At 41.7% G+C, this 15,714-nt stretch overlaps 1 protein-coding gene across 2 annotated transcripts in view; it reads right to left on the minus strand.

Annotated features, from left to right (window-relative positions):
* Positions 1-13,625, minus strand: part of CLIC4 (chloride intracellular channel 4) — a 103,247-nt gene extending 89,622 nt beyond the window's left edge. Inside the window, exon 1 of one of the 2 annotated variants that reach the window (XM_077150791.1) lies at positions 13,334-13,625. In XM_077150791.1, the coding sequence (XP_077006906.1) occupies positions 13,334-13,402 (69 nt within the window). In that variant the 5' untranslated portion in view covers positions 13,403-13,625. Of the gene's footprint in view, positions 1-12,676; positions 12,848-13,333 lie in introns of those variants that run through there. The other variant, XM_077150793.1, reaches the window with a different exon arrangement.
* Between the last annotated feature and the right edge of the window lie 2,089 nt (positions 13,626-15,714).

A 15,714-nucleotide genomic window follows, 5' to 3' on the forward strand; every position in this document is an offset into this window, starting at 1 on the left:
AAAACCTTCTTGACTGAAAGGGGGAAGAGAGAAATGAGACAAAATAAAGTGTCAATGCTGAGAGATTCCAAACAGAGTCGAGCTGTTATCCTGGAGGTTATTCTTATGCATTAAATAGATATCACCTTTTTAGGTAAGATGTAATGGAGAGGCTGGAGGGAAGTGCCTGAAAATGTAGAGCTGTGTTCTAGCAGACATGTTTCTTGAAGATGATTGTATAATGGTATAGCTTTCGCAATGTGACTGCTTGATTGTGAAAACCCTGTGTCTGATGCTTCTTTTATTTACCTTACGGACAGATGAGTAAAACATATGGAATAAAAATAAATAAATAATATGAGGAACAAATGTTAAAATAAATTTAGTACATTGAATGCTAGCAATCAATGCAAAGGAGGGGTAAGTGGTATGGTATGTGTTCTAGTTTGCTAGCTGCCAGAATGCAACACACCAGAGACAGATTGGCTTTTAATAAAAGGGGATTTATTTCATTAGTTCTTCAAAAGAAAGGCAGCTAGCTTTCAACTGAGGTTCTTTCTTATGTGGGAAGGCACAGGATGATCTCTGCTGGCCTTCTCTCCAGGCCTCTGGGTTCCAACAACTTTCCCCAGGGTGATTTCTTTCTGCATCTCCAAAAGCCTCGGCTGAGCTGCAAGTGCTGAGATGAGGCATGCTGAGCTGCTTGGGCTGTGCTACGATGAGCTCTCTCATTTAAGCACCAGCCAATTAAATCAAATATCATTAATTACAGCAGGCACACCTCTTAGCCGACTGCAGATGTAATGAGCAAAAGATGAGGTTCACTTACCATTGGCTCATGTCCACAGCAATAGAGCTAGGCACCGTCACCTGGCCAAGTTGACAAATGAATCTAATTACCACAGTATGTATGGATTTTTTTTCTGTTTTTCTTTTTTCTGAATTGATGCAAATATTCTAAGAAATGATCATGATGATGAATATACAACTATGTAATGATATTATGAATTACTGATTATATATGTAGAATGGAATGATCATATGGTAAGAATGTGTGTGTTTATATGTTGGTATGTTTAATAAATTAAAAAAAAAGAAGACCCAAGGGTGAGAATAAAACCTTGCAGTCTCGTGCCCAAGCAAATGCAAAACTATCAGCAGCCTCCAGGTTCAGTGTCAGGAGTCTTATGCAGATCAAAGATGTGGCTACTGGTTTGGTGAGTAAAAGAAGATCCAACAAATGAACCAAACACAGAACAGACAAAAATAAACCAACCACATCAGCCTCCACTACCCCAGGACCTGGTCCTGATTTCAGGCCCAAACACCCTGCTCTCCTTCCTCAGAACACGTGTCACACTGGGCACTTCAGAAGGTCCTGATACAATACTTGTTTCTAGCATGAGAATCAGCTCAAGTGGAACTGGGAAGCAGGGAATGTCAGTGCACCAGAGGCTGCACCGAGCCAGAGGGCATTTGTCCTAGGTAAGGAGAGCCAGAACTGTGGGAGCAAGATCAAAACCTTCAGCAGAAAAGGGAGAGCCCTCAGCACTGGCAGCAGGTACTTTGTTTTTTATGAATGTGAAATCAAAAGTTGCAGTGAGGCTCCCTATCTGCCAACTAGAGGTTTCAATGGTCTGCTCTTTGTCTCATTTTCCCCCCAAACCCTGGGAGTGTTCATGGAGACCTGGCAGAACACAAGGTTTCTCAGGAATGTGCATGTCTTGCTATAGCAGAAACAGCCAGGCAGTTCAGTCCCTCCCTTCCCCCACAGATGTGAGCTCCTATAGGGCAGGCCAGCCTCTCTCATACTCAGCTCTGTAAACCCAGAGCCTAGTGTATGACCTCATGGATGGAGAAGGCACAAGGACATGACTCAATGGCAACCAATAAAACCTTCCCCAGAAGAGTTTAACAAACAAATATGATTGCTGAATCATTATACTGAAATTTATTTTAGTTTCCAGTATATAAGAGCAGCTAGAAGCAAAAACCTAAAATAGAAGGACTGAAACCCATACCAAACTCTGAAATCTTTTCTACTACTAATTGTGGTGCTGTGCTTTGAAATTTATTGCTTTTTTGTATATGTTATTTTTCACAAAAAAAAAAGTCAATTGTGATGATAAAAAAATATTTATTCCTTCTAGCCTTCAATGTTCTGGTGCTAGAACGAAAATTCTGAGATGATGGTACGGTAGCCCATGACAAACTCTGGGATCTGTACCCTATCTACTTTTGTTGAAGAATGCTTTGAAAACTACTGCTTTTTTCTTTCTTTGCTTTGTACATATATTATTATACAATTTAAAAAGTTAAAAATAATAATAATAAATAAATCCCCTTTGTAAAAGCCTATCCATTTCTGGCATATTGCATTCCAGGAGCTTTAGCAAACCAAAACAAACACCAAACATTCTCCCCGAACTAGACTTCTTTCTGAGCAAAGTTGCATGTTCAACTTACTACTTACTAGACAGTTCCATTTGGCATCTTAGTCATCTCAAACTCAACACCACCCTAATCCAAGCCAAAATCATCTTTCTTGATGGCAACGGTCTCCAAAGTTTCCCTTGTAGAAACTCTTGCCTCTCCTCAATCATTCTCCAAAAAGCGACCAAAGTACACATCTTAAGATACAGTTCTAATCATGTCACTCCTTTGCTTAAGCCCTTTTAAGAACTGTCCTTTTTACTCATGATAAAATTCATAATATGGGGGCGGGCCGCGGTGGCTTAGCGGGCAAGAGTGCTTGCCTGCCATGCCGGAGGACCCCGGTTCGATTCCCGGCCCCAGCCCATGTAAAAAACAAACAAACAAACAAAATATAATAAAATAAGAAAATGTTTAAAGATGTTTCCCTTCCTTCCTTCTCTTTCTTTCCTTCCCTTCCTCCCTCTCTTAAAAAAAAAAAAAAAAAAAATTCATAATATGACATACAAGGAGCTCCATGATCTAATGCTCCTCCCCTTCCTCTTCCCTCCTCTATTTTTCACTCTACTCCCCCACTTTTGTTCTCTATATTCCAGACACACTGAACATTCAATTTCTTGAAGATTTCCACTCTTGATACATGCTAATTCCTCCAGACTGGACTGCTCGTTCCCTCATTCTTCTAATTACTACTCATGCTACATGTGATTTCCTCAGAGAAACCTTCACTGGGCATCCATCTAAATTGGGTTTCCTGTCATTCTTTCTCAAAACACCCTGTCCTTTCATTTAATGTAATTTTATACTGACTTATTGGTACATTTCTATAACATAAGTCTCAACCACTAAACTATAGGCTCAGGAGGTCTTAACATATTCAAATTTAACATGTCAAAAACTAAAATCCTGGGGTCCAAGGGTAGTTCCGTGGTAGACTTCTCACTTGCTATACGGGAGACCTGGGTTCTGTTCCCAGCCCATTCACTTTCAAAAAAAAAAAAAGAAATCAAATGGTGCTGCAATAACGGGATACTCACACGGAAAATGAATGATATGTGACCTCCCACCATGCAAGCACACACACACACACACACACACACACACAAAAAAAAAAACCTAAACTCCTGATCTCTTCACAAACCAGCACTTCTCATGGGTTTCTCCATCTCAGTTCATGGCAACTTCATCCTGTCTATGTCGCTCAGGACAAAAATTTCAGAATCATCTTTGACTCCTCTTTTCTCTGTCATTCCACATTCAACCCATTAGGAAATCCTGTTATCTCCACCTGAGAAATATATCCAGAATCAGACTACTGCTCACCCCCGTACCTTGGATCTACCTGGATCCAAGTCACCATCACCTTTTACCTGAATTACTGAAATAGTCTCCACACTTCTATCCTTGCCTCCCTATAGTCTATTCCTCACAGGGCTACCAGAATGATCCTGTTAAGTCAAAAACAGCATCTCTTATCATTCTCTACACTACCTGTGCTGGTTTGAAACTGTTATACCCCAGAAAAGCCACACTCTTTTAATCTACTCTTGTGCAGACTTATTGTGGGTGGGACCTTTTGATTAGATTATTTCCATGGAAATGTAGTCCCACCCATTCAAGGTAGTCTTAATTAGTTTACTGGAGTTCTTACAAGAGCCCACACAGAGAGCAGAGGCCTAGACACAGAGGCTTGGCAATGCTGAGAGTGCCCTTTGAAAACAGGAGCCTAGAGAGAAGGACAGCAGACATTGCCATGTGTCTTCCCAGGTGACAAGAGAAACCCCAGACTCCATCAGCCTTTCTAAAAGTGAAGGTACCCTTTTTGGTGGGCCTTAATTTGGACATTTTTACATCCTTAGAACTGTAACTTGTAACTTAATAAATCCCCTTTATAAAACCCAATGCAATTCTGGTACATTATATTCCAGCAGTTTTAGAAAATCAAAACACTACCCTACTTCTTCATAGAACTTATCACTAGTACCTGTTTATCATTTGCCTACAATATCATCTTCACAATGGCAGGGACTTTGTTCATTGAGGCGTCTCAGCACCTAGAACAGTGCCTTAATATTTGTAAAATAAATGAAGAATGGATATTATTCTGACAGAATGGAATTTGGGATAGAGGTGAGAGAATGAAGAAGTCAAAGGTATTTCAAGTGAAGGAAACATCAACAAAAATCTTCCATGAAAGCAGAAAAATATAGAGCATGCTAAGGACCAATCTAGCTAGAATATGAGGTTTATTGGAGGCTGCAGTGGGAGATAAGGCTGGAAATACAAGTTGGGATCATGATATGAAAAACTCTGAATGCCAGATCAAGGTATTTCTATATAATCAGGTAAACAACTAGGGAAAGTAGGATTTATTTAAGATTTGAGGCAAGCCCAGCTTTCCTCTCTCTTTAAGCCAACTCGGCAAGTGAACTCACTGCCCTCCCCTCTAAGTGGGACATGATTCCCAGGTGCGTAAATCTCCCTGGCAACGTGGAACAGAATTCCCAAGAGGAGCTGGGACCTAGCATCAAGGGATAGAGAAAGCCTTCTTGACCAAAAGGGGGAAGAGAGAAATGACAAAATAAAGCTTCAGTGGCTGAGAGATTTCAAACAGAGTGGAGAGCTTATCCTGGAAGTTTTTCCTATGCATTATATAGATATTCCTTTTTGGCTTATGGTGCATTGGAGTGGCTGGAAGGAAGTACCTGAAACTGTTGAGCCTGTGTTCCACCAGCCTTAATTCTTTAAGACAACTGTATAAAGATATAACATTTACAATGTGACTATGCGACCATGAAAACCTTGTGTCTGAGGCTCCTTTTATCCAGATTAAAACTGCAGAATATAACACACAACTAATTATTGAGGGAAAAGATCTATTTCTTTGAATACATGATAATAAACCACACTTAACTGATTCAGTAATAACTAATTTCCTTTCACCTGTTAGAATATAACATAAACATTTCACTTATCTTTAAGTCAATTATCTCTTTTCCATTGCCACACAAATAATTTCTTAAGGCTTTAATTCTACTTGATTAAAAAAGTACATGAGACAAAATGTCAGTGTCTCTTATAGGAAGAAAACGGTGCTGCGATTCTGACAACCACCATCAACAATGGCTCAGATACTAACCACCTGACTGCTCATTAGGCTATATTCTGAGCTCCTTGAAGACAAAGGGCCTGTTCTTATTCCTTTATCTCTCCAATCCATCGTGCATGGAAAGTATTCAATTAATGTTTGCTTCTGTTATGATACCAGTACTGTGCTAGACTATTCCTAAACAAAGACTGTATCTTATACCCTCCAACTGTAAAATGGGCATACCTTATCCATTACACAGATACTGAGAAAAGAAATCAATAATAAAAAATAATTTGGATTTTTAGAACAGATTTCTCCTAAGGAGTATAAAGAGAGGGCCTACCCTTAAACCAATTAATCAATACCTATTTTATAACCAATTCTAGGCATTGACAGAGTTCCAACATAAAAGCAAATAAACAGGGCAAATGCTCTTCTTTCTCTGTTAGGATAATTAATGCTTAAAGACCTGTGTAAAGTAAACTTTCTTCAAACCAATTCACTTAAAACATATTAGATTGCATTTCATTTTTCATTCACCCAAGTATTCTGCTGCCATGAAGAACATTAAATAATAGTACATAAACTCTCATCAATAAATCATGCAAGTTTATGAAAAAAACTACTACATATAACAAAAAAACAACAGGAATCCTTTCTATTTTTATTTTGTTCTTTTCTGTGTTTACTAAGTTTTCTACAGCAAACATAGTAGCTTTTACAATGGGGAAAAACACTTATTTTTAAGAGCATAATACACATATGTACATATACCTAAAAGCAGAAAGGTTATGACTATTTTCATATTTAGAGCCAATATTTAAACTAAAAACCAGAATAAGGTTAAATACTACTATGCTAAGCCATTTTTAAAAAGTTGTTTTTATAATCAAGGGCCCTACTGACAATTACAAAAGTCTGTAATGAAGTTTTTATATGATTTAATGAAGAATCAACAACTCCGAAATATTGCTAAACCAAAATTTTGGCTTCTTGTGTTAACTAAAATATTCAGTAACCTTGAACAGTGAGTAATAAAAACTGCATACTCTGTGGAATTTTATGTGTGAGAAACTTTGAATTCAGTCTTGACAGTATGCTATATTTAATGACAAAATTTTCATTTTTAAGTCTAACATTTTTCTCCCTACCAGCCCATATACAGTCTCACAGCTACCACTCTTCTAGTTTTCTGAAGGAGCACAACAGCCTGATCTCTACTTCCAAAATTAAGTGCCTGGTTGTTAGTAGAAGAAAACATACAGAGGATTCATTTGTGCTTAGAACTACTTAATTACTGCAGCTTTCATATAAGTGGTTTTGTATTTGCCAGTGTTCACCGAGCTTTTTTTCTTCTACATAAAGCCAAAAGTAAAAATTTTATTACAAAATAAAAAGGGTAGAAGGAAACCTGTTACACTCCTAGCTTAGAGTCACACTGTATTTCAGCTTCAAGAAAAGCAAAAAATCTATGACAGGCAGCTTAAAATTACAAAATAGATTCATGATGAGCTTCTAGGCCAATACTTGGTCCTGCTTTTAGTACCATTACTTCTTTAAACACTAATGTTGAAATTTAAGATACCTCTATCCTATCTTTGGCACAACTTTCAAATGCAGTCATACATATCTACATTAAATTGTCACTTATAAAAATTTAGAATTAGACTAATACTAATACAGTCTCACTTGGTTTTGTATTTTAAATAAAGGGGGAAAAATAGAATCCGAACAAGGTTAATACGTATTCTTTATACCAATACTTGGCACTAAACACTGGGGAACAAAAATCAAGACTCAAAAAAGACAGCAGGATTCAAAGTTCCAAGAAAATTCATAAACTGATGCCCTGAATTAAATTTTGGTTTCTGTTAAATCATACTTAGATGGTTCGTAATCATGAACTGAATGTTACTTTTCCTTCAAAAATTCCCTTTCCATTCTCTGTAAGAGCTTCTAAAATGGGCAAACCCATCCTGACTTACTCCCCTGCTTGATCAAGATCTTAACTCATGCCTTAATCACACTTCCCATACCAAAACATTTCCCTTTTATGGACTTACTACTTCCCTATTTGGGAAACTCCAGAACACTGGAGGCTCCACATCTCTAATGAAACAGGAAATGGGAAAGTCTTGCTTACTCTTCCTTTTATTGGCTTCTAGGCACCCCTGTAACCCTCCTTTCAAACCAATTGGGACTTTTAGTGACAGGCAAGCTCTCCTGATTGCTTCTTTCTTATCGTTCATTGTACATGCTTTTAGGCTTCTCATGTGCTCCATCCTTGGCTCAGAAGCCTGGTCTCTTCTCCAATCTGAGCCCCATTTCTCCTGGAATTTTACATTTAACCAAAATCACCTTGGCCTTTGCCAAAAATTAGCATTGTTAGGTCTTTAGGAATAGTTCAGGCAAAAAGTAAGAAAAAAAAAAACAAGAGTTCCATTAACTTAACATTTTACATTTATTTCTACCTCTTGGATTTTTTCCTGTGGAAATGTCAAATGAATGTAAATCTATTAGCTTCAAGGTAATAATGTTTTGATGTTGAGATTTTTTTCGTTGTTCATTTATTATAACAAAAGTCTCAGCATCATTTCCTACGGAAAACTTATTTCATTTGCTCTGCGTTTAAAAAACAAAAAGAGGGTGGGTGCAAGGGTAGTTCAGTGGTAAAATTTTCGCCTGCCATGCAGGAGACCCAAGTTCAATTCCTGGCCCATGCACTTTCCACAAAACAAACAACAAAAAAAAAATTCAACAAATGGTGCTGCAATAACGGGATACTCAAATGGAAGAAGAATGAAATGTGACCACCACCATAAAACATACAAAAAAAAGAGGGTTGAAGCCTGCCCTCAAAACGAAAAATAAAGAGCTCCCACTTTGTACTGGCAAAATAGCAAGAGCCTGTCCATCTCTACAGTACATTCGTATCTTCTCACTTGCTACCTATTGCTGAAAGAACAGCAATCAGAGAAGATCAGCAATCAGAAAATAAGTGTAGAGAGGATGGATAAGGCTAGGAAATTTGTAATATATAGCAAAAACTTAAGTTAGATATTAAGTCTCATCCTCAAGTTCTAAATAACTTATCTTCCCAGTATCATGGATTTGATCATTCCTGATTCTTCCTCCATTCAAATAGATCAATCTATCAACTGTTCCCTGCACAGAATTTACAAATGATGTCAAAAGTGAACATTCCCAATCTACCTAAACCATCCCCTTGTTCAAGGTCAAGCTTACTTACATCTTCCCCACATCCTCTAGCCCACCTTAATGTAAACCACACTTGGCTTCTTAAACAAGTACCATATTATATTGTTTTTATCTTTCCAATAAAATTTATAAAGACAGGATATTTACAATAATTTCTTATATCTTCCATAGTAACTAACTCAGTACTAGGCACTTAGTTCATGCACAGTAATTACTTTAAGTCACAGATAAACAGAACTGGAAGTGACCTTCGTGTTCATCCAATCCCTTCTTTTATACCTTACATATATGAATTATTCATTCTAGATACTCAAAATCCCATTGTTTACTTCTTTTAGAACAGTGCTTCGGAACCTCCAGGAAAAAAGACTCACGTAGAATTGTATATATAATTTCAAGGATTTACAGAACACTCTGAACCTTATCAGTGAAGATCACATTTAAGAATAGTATTACCATCATCAACAAAAATAGGTGCTTACTGCATGACACAGTTCTTAATGCCTTATATGTAGTAGTATATGGCTAGACCACATTTTCCAGGCTTCCTTGTAGTTAGGTGAGGCCATATGAGTAACTCCTCTCCAGAGGAATGTGAAAGGTAGTGTCCAAGTCATTCCTTGGGAAGAAAATCCCAAGGAATTTTGGAGCTGAGCTCCTACGAGAGATGTGCCCCCTCCATACTCTCCATTTCCCACTCACTACAACCAGGACTTGTGCCACCAGCTTTGACAACTAAGAAGAGTGCTTTGGAAGAACAAACTGGAAAGAAACTTGGTCCCTAAATGACTCCGAGAAGGACAACATCCCAGCATCTAGAACATCCTCTCTCAACTACTAGGTGAGAAAGAAATAAAGGTCTATTTGTTTTAGTCATTGGTATGGGGGGTCATATATTACAGCACCTTGAAATGCCTTAATTAGTACACATAAATTAGCATTTAACCTCTTAGCAACCCCATGAAACAGTTATTATCCTTATATTAGAGGTCAAGAAACAGAGGCAGTGAGAGCTTCCAAGACCTGCCTGATACCAAACTACTAAAAGCCAGGGTTCAAACCAAGCAGTCTGGCTTCAGGGTCCATGCGTATTAAAAACCTCTGCCAAATATCTCAAAAGAAATAGCCATTCTTATGTGTTACACAACCAGCAGACCAACTGCAGCAGCTTAGTGACTACTGCCAACAGTACTGCCCCAATTCAAAATGGTATGCCAGTAAGGTTCAATTCCAGCCCCTAAAACTAAACTCTGCAAAGGGAACTACCTTATACCAAGCTACTGGTGAGGAATGGGGGAGGCAACCGTGTCAGTCAGTAGGAGCTGGGCTAACACAAGTAAAAGAAAAATCCACTCTCTTCCCATCTTTTTTCATTTTGTGGTTCATTAGTTAATATTTACTCTTTTTCAATACATAAATCTTGGTTCCCCAAATTCTAAACATAGCCAAGAAGAAATACTAGTGGAAAATATGATAGAATACATGAAAGACTAAAAGGACTAAGTAATGAAAAAAAAAGAAGTGTATAGATAAAACCATATAGGGTTTTGGAAGCTGGAGGATAGGGAAATTTGGACTATGGGCCAAAAGTTTGACTCAGACTGTCAGGATGTAACTCTGTCAGGTTTCCAATTTGAAAGGAGGTCAGACACATATATTGACAGCAAAAAAGAGGAAGGAAGAAATCTCAGCTCAAACATCTGGTGCCCTCTTATGATCCAGAGAGCATGAACAATGCACGACCCTACTCTCAAGGAATTACATGTCCACCTGGTAAGGGACATCTGCATATAAATACTTACATGCAAAGTGTCAAGTAACTAACATTTATTTGCCTACTGTGTGCTAGATACTGTTCTAAACATATTACATACTGTATATATGAACAAATTTAATTTCATGAGGTTTGTCTGTCAATATGCCAATTGTGCTGATGAGGCAGATAGGTTCAGTAACATGCCTGGGACATATAATCAGTAAATGAACAAACTGGATTGGAAATCTAGGCACAGGTCAGATTTATGCCCTTATAAGGCATAAGGTGGGAAAGAGGGCTTTCAACTATTAAAGATGACAGCCATTGTAAGCCTCTTTTATTCATGGATGGTATCTTACACTGTATGTTGAAATAAACAAAAATGGGGAACCACTGTTTTATAGGTGATGGGAAATTACTAGGCTTATGGATGGAAAGCTCCAAAAACAACATTCACAAGGAAGGAAACATAGCTGCAAGTCTAGTCACACTAGTTAGAAAGCACAATTCTCTTAAATTGAAAGTTGGCTCCTAGAAAGGTAGTCTCAATATCCTTTCATACACCTCTGCAAACCAACCCCCCCCAAATTTCTAATTATTCTATCAATGCTATGTGCTTTAATAGTGTTCTACTGCAAACTCAGACTCCTCTTGGCAGAATAATCATCACACACTTTGGACAACTTCAGCTTCTGCCCTTACTGCTTTCAAGATATTGTATTTTCCCCTATGTGCATTTCCCACACATAGGTTGAAAAGAAATCAAGAATATTCTTTACCACAATTTATCTGTCTCTCTTTCCTCCCCTCAAACAACTATCTTGCTGTCTATCAGCACAAAGTTTTACCTATGCAGAATTACAAGGCAGTAGAAAATATTCATCTCTTGTTGCACAAATGAAGAAAATACATCTCAGAGAGGAGAAACAACTTGTCTAGGGCAACCCAGCGAATGAGGACAGAACTGTGACCTGAACTCTGGTTCTCTGCCACCAAGCCCCCGAAAAGGGCTTACCACAACTAATGGTAAGAAGGATGCTTTTGGGTGGACTGCAAATATTTTCTTATTTTAACAAGGCATTAGGCATTGATCTCCTTTCTAATTCTTATCTTCATTTCTTTTTCTTCTCTTATTATATTGGATAGGACCTCCAGTACACTACGGAACAGAAGCCACAACAGATAGTACCCTTATCTGATTCTAAATTTAGTATCTCTTCTGAAGTTTCACCATTAAGTATCCAATTTTTGGGCGGGCCATGGTGGCTCAGCAGGCAGAGCTCTCGCCTGCCATGAGAGACCGCGTTCATTCCGCGTTCATTTCCCAGTACCTCCCCAAGCAAAAAAAAAAAAAAAAAAAGTATCCAGTTTTTTTAGATTTTTAGTGGATATACCTTTTGAGTTTATGGTAATTCTTTTCTATTCCTAGTTCAGTAAAATTTTTTTGAACTCTGCTCTTTTGTCCCATCCTTCTCCAAGCTACCTTCCTCTCTTCTTTCTTCCTTTCTCTGATTTCAGGTTCCTTCCTACAAGTTTTCAAACCATCAAAGTACTATATCTGCCACCCAATGTTACTGAGACACCGTAAAGATACTTTGGAGGTTCTATACCTGTCTACTATTTCAGTTTCCTGGACCAAAATGTTCCTAAAACTGATATAGTGAAAGAAAATTCTAAAACAGTGCTTCAATCACTTGCAGATCATTTTTCTCCATCTCTCAAAACACACCCCTCAATGTCTTCCTTTCTTCAAAATAAACCTCATAAAAAAAGAACAAAATAGTCCTATATTCCTGTTAACTTTCCAATATATTGTCTGGCTTTAATAAGCCTGGCTTCTTATAAAGGAATCTCGAAGATTTTAAAGAAGTTTTGAAGAAGACAGCTGAATCCAGAAGTTCATAACGTCCACTCTCTCTCTCCTCTGCTAAAATGAATAATATTAAAGAATAAAAGCAAAGGGAAGAGGATAGAATCTGTGAACAAAAAGGTAGTTCCAAGACGCAAAAACCGAAATAGCAAGCGTGGAGAGAAGCAACCCATTAAAGCCCAAACAAATTACTCTTTCCTTCATCAGTTTTTTTTCTTTCAAAACAAAAGGGCAGAGCACAATCTTTCCCGAGGCAGCAGCCAAAACGTTGCATCATACGAAACACTCGGCGTTTGAGAAACAAGAAAACCAGATGGTGGTAAAATACCTAAGAAAGGAAAACTCGAGTAGGGAAATCTCGGGCTTCTCCGGACGCCCAGGAGTGCCTGCCTTAGAAACTGCCTCGAAAATTACAGTTACAGTTTTACACCAGCGGAGAGCGAAACGTTCTTTCAAAAACCGTTCAAAGAAGTTCAGTTTATCATCTCCGGACTGGCGCGCGGCTCCCGCTCCCTGGCCCGGGCTGCACTCGGACGGCCGAGGGGTGGGGTCGGGCCCGAGGCCGAGCGCCGGAGTGGGGGTGGGTGACAGGACCCTCCTCCGCCCTCGTGCTGGGGGGTGGGGCCTCTAGGGTCCGGGGCCGCGAGAGGCTCGCCCCACCGCACGGGCCCTTCCCAACCCACCAGGGCGCCGGACCGTGGTCTGGCGTCCGCTGGAGCTTGCACGGCTTGGGGACGGTGACCGCAACCCGGTTCCCACCCCGGCTCCCTCGACTGGCCCTCGGCGGCCGGAAGGTGCGGGTGCCCCCGAGACAATGGGCCGGGGGCGCAGGGACCAGCGTTTCCCTCAATCCCGGTGCTGGACGCCGCGCGGGGGCGCTTCGGGGCGCCGGGGCTGCGAGGCGCCACGCGCCTAAGGACACCGTCCCCGCGGCCAGGCGGGCGCCGCGGGCTCAGAGGGGCTGTGCCCCGAGGCGAGCGCTCACCTTGACGAAGAGCTCTATGATGGGCTCTTTGTCCTCCCTCATCCCGTTCAGTGGCATCGACAACGCCATGGCCGGCTCGACTAGGCTCCGCAGACGGCGGCGACTCCTGCTCCGGGGCTGCTCTGGGGGCCGGCTCCCGCGCACTGCGCTTCCCTCGAGAGTCCGGGGGTCGACTTCGCGGCGATCTCGGCTCCTCAGCGCCTCAGCTCTGCAGCACAGCCTCAACCCTCACGCCTCACGCCTCACGCCCCACGCCCCGCGCGCGACTCCGCGGCGGCAGCAGCAGCCTGAGCCTCTTCAAACTGCTGGGCGGGACGCGACAGGGCGGGGCCTCGGACTGGGGGCGGGGCCAAAGCCTGACTCCTCAGAGGAATGGGGAGGCCTGAGTTCTGGGGCGTGGTCTCCGGGTGGGGAGGCCGCGGGACCCCTCTGGCACCTCCAGCTGCTACTATGTGGGGCGTGGCTTCGGTGGGGGTGGTACGGGCGGTGGGCGGGGCGCCGAGCCACGCCTCCCTCGGGGCGGAAGGGAAATTCCCCAGGGGACCCGAGCCTGACACCGCCTCCCGCCGCAGCGTCGCGCGTCCTCCGCAGCTGCGGTTGGGGCGATGCCAAGTGACCTCATGCCTTTGGCTAGCCTGGGGAGGGGAGAAGGCACCTCCCGCCGTCTTCCTCGCTGCAGGCCCCAGGACTCATCGCCTTTCCCCGCAGCGGCCTGCCCCCCCACCAACTCCGTGTTAGAAGGAGCTTCCTTTTCCCTGACAACTTTTCAGAAAGTTAATTTTTATCCCCCCAGAGACATCTTTTTCTTCTTCCTCTTGACTTCCTAGCTTCCTTTTGATTCTCCAGTCGCTTCTATCTTGGGAACCAGAATATTAACAAATACTTATGAGGCCCTGTTGTGTTTCACACGGACAGGATTTCCCACCTCAGAATTCAGTGTCTGAGGCTACTGGGGACTCTCGAGCCACTGTCCATACTGTCCCCGCCACCTACCGGACTGATTTCCTTCCCTCATTCACCTGACAAAATTGTATGCATCAGAATCACCTGGGTGCCACACCCAGCCCTGCTTTATCAGATTCTCAGGGAAAGGGAAGGAATCACTTTTTAACAAGCACCGGGAGAATTCCATGTAGGTAAATCCTCAAATCAGAGAAACTGCAGTCGGTTTGAAACCTGGATCCAAGAGCAGGGCATGTGATACATTCAGTCTCCTAGGCACTCGGTCCAGTTTGTTGCTTTGAATGTGTAGGGCAAATGTCACCTCCTCTGGAAACAGTTACTTGTTCCCTCTTCTGACTTTCTGTAAAACTTGACTCATAGCTACTCCTCCCCACTTCCCAGGTTAGGTTGAATGATGAGTTTCCAAAGAGCCAGACATGGAAGATTTCCCTCCATATCCTGATGCAAACACAGCTCAGAATTTTGAACAAATTGAATGTCTGCCTGGAAATATGGCGAAACCCGCAATTCCTTCCTCTCCCAGCTCATGGTAAATTGGCCATATTTTCTTGTAGGGACTCTTGTTAAGGAGATAGTGTAACCCAGGGATTAGGAGTGCATGTTCTAGAGTCAGATTGCTTAAATCCAAATTCTGGTACCACAAGATTCTTAAAACCCCGAAGCTTCAGTTTCATCCCCTAAAGTGGGTGGGGCTCATTACTATTACTAGTCAGTGACAGTCACGGACGGCTGTTATCCCTGCCCTGGGGCCTTCCATTGTCCCTCATCAACCCTGCAGGCCAGGCTGGGTCATAGTCAATTCTCTCTTGTGACCAGCTTGTTTGTTGAAAAAAAATAAAGACCTGGAGGCTGCCCTTTAGCTGGGTACCTAAACAAAGTCAAAACAAACTGAACTGACTAGCTGGACTCTGAACTGAACCCAATGTTAATTTTTCACTGAATCATAAACTGAACCAAAGTCCCCTCCAGCCTCTACATTCTGCCTTAAATGAAAAGGAACCAGTTCAAGGCAGGTCCATACCTGAACCACTCAGATGATACCTCAAAGAAGGGCCCCAGACCTGCCCTGAGACAAAGGAACACTACAGGGTTCCCTGTTTTCTGAAGTATGCCTCAAATTCCGCTTGAATTAGGAAATATTCCCTATAGTGAGTATCTGTTACAGACCCCATGCTGGCCTTACAGACGCAGGATATGGAGATGGCCTAGGCCTGGAAGGAGAAGTCCAGGGTTCTTAAGGCACCACTGACTAGCCAGACCTCTTAGGTGGGTGGGAGCAGGTGGCATTCCCTTGCATAGATCCCTGAGGCAGGGAGATGATCTCCTGGACTTCCCCTGGTGAGGCTCAGACCCAGAACCTGTCCTTGGAAACCTAGTCACACCTAGGGTTTCCCCCAAATTTCCGCTCCCACATGGCA

The sequence above is a fragment of the Tamandua tetradactyla genome, chromosome 2, assembly GCF_023851605.1.
Source record: "Tamandua tetradactyla isolate mTamTet1 chromosome 2, mTamTet1.pri, whole genome shotgun sequence".
Lineage (NCBI taxonomy): Eukaryota > Metazoa > Chordata > Mammalia > Pilosa > Myrmecophagidae > Tamandua > Tamandua tetradactyla.